We start from the raw sequence: 7,193 nt of genomic DNA, 5'->3' as shown, positions 1-7,193 counted from the left end.
GGGGGGGGGGAAAGAGAGAGAGAGAGAGAGAGAGAGAGAGAGAGAGAGAGAGAGAGAGAGAGAAGCCCTATGCCTCAGTAGGCTGAGGTGTCACATTCCACTCTCACCACGCACAGAAATTTCAACTTTGCCCCACTTGGCAGCATATCTGGACATCATCTGGCCTCGAGGGTGCCAGCCTGGATTTTCTGGGACTCCCTGCCTGCTGTTTATTCAGTTTGCTCAAAACAGCTTGCCACTGTGTATAACGTGCCGGCGTTTTTAAAAAGAGGGCAGGGATAGCTTGATTTGTTGTTGTGTTTCTATTTCTAGAATTTTAAAATTTAAAATACTGGTTTTTCTTCACTTTAAAGTATATTTATTTCCAAACATATGGTCTTGTCTTTGTAGATAACATGCCTAAGGCAGAAGTTAGAGGCAGTGATTTTAAAAGTCAAGGTCATTGTTGATCATATTCTACCAGCCTGGGATACTTGTAACCCTGTCTCAAACTAAATCAATGAGGTAAAATGTACACTAGAGTTCAAGACTTAGAATGTCCCTGGTGGTGGTGACACATGCCTTTAATCCCAGAACTTGGGAGGCAGAGGCAAACGCTAGTGAATCTCTGAGTTAGAGGTAAACCTGGTCTATAGAGCAAGTTTTAGGACAGCCAGGGCTACACAGAGAAATCCTATCTCAACAAAACAAAACACAGAACAGTAAATAACAAAACAAAACAAAACACAAAAAACAAACAAAAAGACTTAGAATGTAAGAAATAATGTAGAATATTTCACTAATTTTTGTATTATTATATGAAATGACAATATTTTAGGTAAATTGGGTCAAATAAAAATATAATTAAAATAAAAAACAAAATGTGTTTAAAACCAATGGCTTTTCTTTTTTAAAATATTACATGAACATTTTGTTTATTTATTTATTTGTCTCTTTCTTTCTTTCTTTCTTTCTTTCTTTCTTTCTTTCTTTCTTTTGTGTGACTGTGTGTTGCCATGGCACCCACGTGAAAGTCAGTGGACAACATTGGAGAGCTGGCTTTCTCTTTTCACTATGTGGGTCCTGGGAATCAAACTTCAGGTTTCCAGGCTTGGTAGCTGAGATGAGGTGCCAGCCCCACTGCTGGTTCTAAAAATTGTGTGTTCTACTCATGTTATTTGAGTGCAGTGAAGCAGAACATATTGACATATTTTGAAGAAAATTAAGTATTCTTTTTTAATTTTTAAATTTTTCTTTTATGTTTATGATTATTTTGCTTTCATGCATGTCTGTGTACCTCATGCCTGCCAGGTACTCTTGGAGGTCAGAAGAGGAGGTCAGATCCTCTGGAACTGGAGTTAGAGATAGTGATGATCTGCTTGTAGGTGCTGGGAATCGAACCTGGATCCCCTGGATGAGCAGCCAACGCTTTTAACTACAGAGCCATCTTTCTGGCACCTGTATTCATAATTTTATAATGTGACAAAATTAATTTTTTGGTAGTGCATTGTCTGTCTTAGGGTTCCATTGCTATGAAGAGACACCATGACCAAGACAACTCTTATAAAGGCAAACATTTCATTGGTCTGGCTTACAGTTTCAGAGGTCCAGTCCATTATCAATTTAACAGGAGCACGGTAATATGCAGGCAGACATGGTGCTGGAGAAGGAGCTGAGTGTTCTGCATCTTCGAAGTCGCTAGAAGAAGACTGTCTTTCAGGCAGCTAAAAGGAGAGTCTCAAGGCCCACCCCCACAGTGACACACTTCCTGCAACTAGGCTACACCTACTCCAACAAGGCCACACGTCCCAATAGTCCTGATAGTGTCACTCTCTGGGCCAAGCATATTCAAACCACCACATGCACCAATCCTTAATATATATATATATATGATATTGGTTTCTTGGGATTTGAAAAAATAAAAAGGTATGTGGCTTTCACTGAAAGTCTGCAGCGGCAAGGGGCACCCTATGGCAAGCCAACTGTTTTCCAGGTACGTTTTCTCTCTTGCACTTCCCAGTGTCTTCACCGGCTGCGATATCTTTTTCTTCAAATCCTATTTTGTTGGCTCCTAAGAAATCAAGTACATCTGGCTGTGTCTTCTTAACCATGGTAGAGCCAGAAGGAGATACGCCTGTGCATTGATGACCTGGGAGCATGGGTATGGTGGCTGGAGTCCCGACAGGGGCTGTGAAGCAGCTACAGCAACTGCTGCGATCTGTGTAAACATTTTCTGTGCTCTCTTTCAGCTTTTAGAACTATATACAATAAATACGCAGTAAACACCAGACCTTATTTCTCAGAGCTAGGGACAGCCTAGTACCCCTTGATCAACACATCCTCATTCTCCCCACTCCCAACACTGACTTTTTTATTGAATTGTTAAATGAGATTTTGAAAAATACTCAGAGTGTCCTAGCTAGTTTTAACTGTCAACTTGACACAGCCACCTGACCCAGTCATCTTAGAAGGCAGCCTTAATTGAGAAAATACCCAGATCAAACTGGACTGTGGGCGTGTCTGTGGAAAGAATGTCTTCATTGTTAATTGGTGTAAGAGGCCCAAGGCCACTGTGGGCAACACCATTCCCTTTGCAGGTTGTCCCAGGCTATGTAAAAAGCCAGTTAAACATACATCAAGCAAGCCAGCAGGCAGTGTTCCTTCGTGTTTTCTGCTTCAATTTCCTGCTTGGGTTCCTACTCCAACTCTTCTCAATAATAAACTGTGACCTGGAAGTATAAGCCAAATAAATTCTTTTTTTCCCCCAAAGAAGTTTTGGTCAGCATGTTGTTTGTTTGGTCGGTTGGTTTGGTTTGATTTGGTTTGGTTTGGTTTGGTTTCAGCAACTGAGTGTGACCAGGAAACAGAGATTCAAGCCTAAGATGCCTTGTTTCTAACGAGGCTTGGGGAGTAGAAGTAACAGGTGAGAGTACCAGCGTCCTGTACTGTGTGGACCAGGGTCTGATCACAGCACCTGCCCAGCTACTTGTTTGCTATTAAAACTAAAAAAAAAAATGCCAGCCAGGCATGGTGGCATAGACATTTAGCCCCAGCCCTCAGGAGGCAGCCTGGTCTATAAACCGAGTTCCTGGACAGCCAGGGTTACACAGGTAGATAAACAAGTAAATAAGTAAATGAATGAATGACATAAAATATGCCACCACAGCCTCAGAGACGCCACCCACATCCCCCTTCTTTGGTAGCCACACTCTCTCATTTCACCCTATGGGTTTTTGCTCTCAGGTCACTTGAGGTATGAAACGCAACAGTCTATTTCCCCTGCTATCAGGGAGAGAAGCTCAGTCTTCCTCCAAGGGTTTCATTGCTTACCACAACAGAGATTAGAAACACTAGGAATGCCATTAACATTAGTTGTATATAAATCCAACATACTCCCAAAGTCTTTGCACCTAGTCTTCGGTTTGTGAATCTCATGGGGTGGACTCAGCCGTCCAGGAAGCACACTCTGCTCTATGCCTCTGTGGCTGGGATTCTATGAGCTCCAGCATAACCTGATTTTGCTAGAGTATCGTCAACTCAGGCAGGTTTTAGACACCTCAGGGTCAGCCTGATCTAATTTTTGTTCTAGAAAATTCTCAGACAATGTCTTATCTGTCATTATCTCTGCATACTGACCTAGGTCATCCTCTGTTTCCTTCTAGTCTTGGGCTAAACTTCAGTTGAATTTAGACCTTTCCTCTGGATCCTGTATGATCTTGCCTTCTCTCCAGCATTTTTCTGTCATTACCTTTTTGTTTGCTTTTAATATTTCATTTCTTATCATTTCTTCCTACCAACTTTCCAGTTTGTTTGTTTCCTCATGAGCTCTGTTGAGTATGCTGTTCTATCTACTCCCACGTTTGCCTCTGTGTGGTAAACATAACACTGACAAGCACAGCATTTAAAGTTCAGTCTCAAATGTACAGCAGCCTCCACTACCTGTTCCTAAGCTATTTCACCACACAGAAGAAGACTCCACCCTGAGATGGCAGTGTCATCCTCTGAACCATCTCTCCAGCCTCAGTCATACAGGTTACAACCGACTAAACATACATTTTAGTTTTATACTTTCAGTCACAGATAGGACTTTCCTAAGCACACAGATTTCTAGGTGTCATTTCAAACCTAGTAAAATAGAGTTCAAAAGTTGTGCCCAGACCAGCATAGCTACAACATCTTTATGGATAATTCAGCTCATTAAGAACCATGTCTTTGGATGAAAGAGAAAAAAAGAGATTGTAAAGTTATAGAGAATGAAATAGCTAGCCATGGAACAATTTACATAAGATGGTGATTGCCTTAGTTGCAGTTACCACCGCTCTGATGAAACACCATGACCAAAAGCAACGTAGGGAGGAAAGGGTTTATTTGGCTTATGCTTCCACATCACTGTTCATCACTGAAGGAAGTCAGGACAGGAGCTCAAGCAGGGCAGGAACCTGGAGGCAGAGCTGATGCAGAGGCCGTGGAGGAGCATTGCTTACTGGCTTGCTCATCATGGTTTGCCCAGCCTACTTTCTTATAGAATCCAGAGCTACCCTTCCTCATCAATCACTAATTGCTCTATAGGTTTAACTACAGCTACATCTTTTGAGGCATTTTCTTAATTGAGGTTTCTTCCTTTCAGATGACTCAGCTTGTGTCAAGGTAACAGAACTATCCAGTCCAGTAAATATATATACCATTACGAAAAGCAATTTTTAAAAAAGAAAAAGACAAGGAGGCTATGGTGATATCTCAGTTGGTAATGTGCTTACCTTGCAAGCATGAGCAAGACCTGAGTTTGATGCCTGGAATCTACCTGTTGGTCCCTTGTAACGCTAGTGTTGGGGAAGCAAAGGCAGACAGATCCTTGGGTCTCTCTAGCCAGCCACCCCAGCTTAATCAGTGGGCCTCAGGCCAACCAGAGACTATTTCTCCAAGGTAAACAGGGCCTGAGGAACACCACCCATGGTGTGCACACACACACACACACACACACACATACACACACACAAATATAACTATTGTTATAAGCACTGACTACATATAAACTCAGAAAGCATATGTTAGACAACCATGAGTGTTCATGAGATATGTCTGTGTGATAGCCTTTGGCTTTTTGTATTTTAAAATAAAGACCTTGGCCTGCCTGCATCATTTACTTGCCAGCACATCTGTTGGAAACTACTACAAAAGATCAGCTGAAACAACTAACCTCATTGGACTGAGCAACTAGTTTCTCGGACTTCCCCTCCACAGCTGTCTGTTGTGGGTTAGTTGGACTACGAACTACTATTCAGAGCTGGGAGAGCTCCCTCCACGCTCCCCTTTGGAACCAGTGTGTGAAGACAGACCATTTGGCCCAGTGCAGGAGGAAAAGAAGAGGAGCTCCCGGGAGCTCCGAGAACTGTGGAAAAAGGCCATCTTGCAACAGATCCTGCTGCTCAGGATGGAGAAGGAGAATCAGAAGCTACAAGCCTCTGAGAATGATTTGCTCAACAAACGCCTGAAGCTTGATTATGAAGAAATCACTCCGTGTCTTAAAGAAGTAACTACAGTGTGGGAAAAGATGCTTAGCACTCCGGGAAGATCCAAAATTAAGTTTGACATGGAAAAAGTACACTCAGCTGTCGGACAAGGTGTGCCACGTCATCACCGGGGTGAGATCTGGAAGTTTCTAGCTGAGCAGTTCCACCTTAAACATCCATTTCCTAGTAAACAACAGCCAAAGGATGTGCCCTACAAAGAGCTCTTGAAGAAGCTGACCTCCCAGCAGCATGCCATTCTCATAGACCTCGGGCGAACATTTCCAACACATCCATACTTCTCTGCCCAGCTTGGAGCAGGTCAGCTGTCACTTTACAACATTCTGAAGGCCTACTCACTTCTGGACCAGGAAGTTGGATACTGTCAAAGTCTCAGCTTTGTAGCAGGCATTTTGCTTCTTCATATGAGTGAGGAAGAGGCATTCAAGATGCTCAAGTTCCTGATGTTTGACATGGGTCTGCGGAAACAGTATCGGCCGGACATGATTATTTTACAGATCCAGATGTACCAGTTGTCACGGCTCCTCCATGATTACCACAGAGACCTCTACAACCACCTGGAAGAGCACGAGATTGGCCCCAGCCTCTACGCAGCTCCCTGGTTTCTCACCGTCTTCGCCTCCCAGTTCCCACTTGGCTTTGTAGCCAGAGTCTTTGATATGATCTTCCTTCAGGGATCAGAGGTCATATTTAAAGTAGCTTTAAGTCTTTTGGGGAGCCATAAGCCCTTGATTCTGCAGCATGAGAACCTGGAAACCATAGTGGACTTCATAAAGAACACACTCCCCAACCTGGGCTTGGTGCAGATGGAGAAGACCATCAGTCAGGTGTTTGAGATGGACATCGCCAAACAGCTTCAAGCCTATGAGGTTGAGTACCATGTGCTCCAAGAAGAACTTATTGATTCCTCTCCTCTCAGTGACAACCAAAGAATGGATAAATTGGAGAAAACTAACAGCAGCTTGCGCAAACAGAACCTTGACCTCCTGGAACAATTGCAGGTGGCAAATGCTAGGATCCAAAGCCTTGAAGCCACGGTGGAGAAGCTTCTGACCAGCGAGAGTAAGCTGAAGCAGGCTGCGCTGACACTGGAGGTGGAGCGCTCCGCCCTGCTGCAGATGGTGGAAGAGCTGCGGAGGCAAGGCGCCCAGCCCAGCACTCCAGAGCCAGACTGCACCCTGCTGGAACCTACAGGTGACTGACAGCTGCCAGGAGAGACTGCGCACCACTAACACTGTCCAGGCCTTAATCAAGAGAGACGGAAGGCAGAGGCAGAGAAGAGAGAACTTCTCAGGGAGGAAACTGGCTGACCAGCCTGTAGATTCTTTTGAGCTCAGACTTGGAATTGGAGGACAAAAGTCTCAGTTATTGTTGTTTTTGGTTCTAATTCGTCCCCTTTCCAGTCCTGGTTGTTGTAGCTTTAGATGGCATGGACATGAATAAATTACATTTATGGTTCCAAAAAAAATAAAATAAAGACCTTATGCTATTCTAAATATCAGAAAAGTAAGTGGGTATAAAATTGGCACCCAGAAGGTACAAACTTTGGCAGAAGTCAGGGTGGAACAGATCCGGAACAGGGTAATTTAACATTCAGTGAAAAGAAATGGTATCTGGCCCAAGAGATGGTTCCATAGTTAAGCAGGTTTGCTGCCACAACTGACAATGTAAGTTCAATTCCCCAAA

General features: G+C 43.6%; 1 protein-coding gene across 1 annotated transcript in view; it reads left to right on the top strand.

The window, feature by feature from the left end:
* LOC114616997 (TBC1 domain family member 1-like) overlaps positions 1 to 6,959 on the top strand; it is an 8,056-nt gene extending 1,097 nt beyond the window's left edge. The window contains exon 2 of the mRNA XM_028762509.1: positions 5,239 to 6,959. Within this exon, the coding sequence (XP_028618342.1) occupies positions 5,239 to 6,709 (1,471 nt within the window). The 3' untranslated portion in view covers positions 6,710 to 6,959. The remainder of the gene's footprint in view (positions 1 to 5,238) is intronic.
* Positions 6,960 to 7,193: the final 234 nt, after the last annotated feature.

The sequence above is a fragment of the Grammomys surdaster genome, unplaced genomic scaffold (assembly GCF_004785775.1).
Source record: "Grammomys surdaster isolate TR1022 unplaced genomic scaffold, NIH_TR_1.0 133, whole genome shotgun sequence".
NCBI lineage: Eukaryota > Metazoa > Chordata > Mammalia > Rodentia > Muridae > Grammomys > Grammomys surdaster.
The sequence above is the reverse complement of the archived record's forward strand: the minus strand, read 5'-3'. Positions and strand labels throughout refer to the sequence as shown.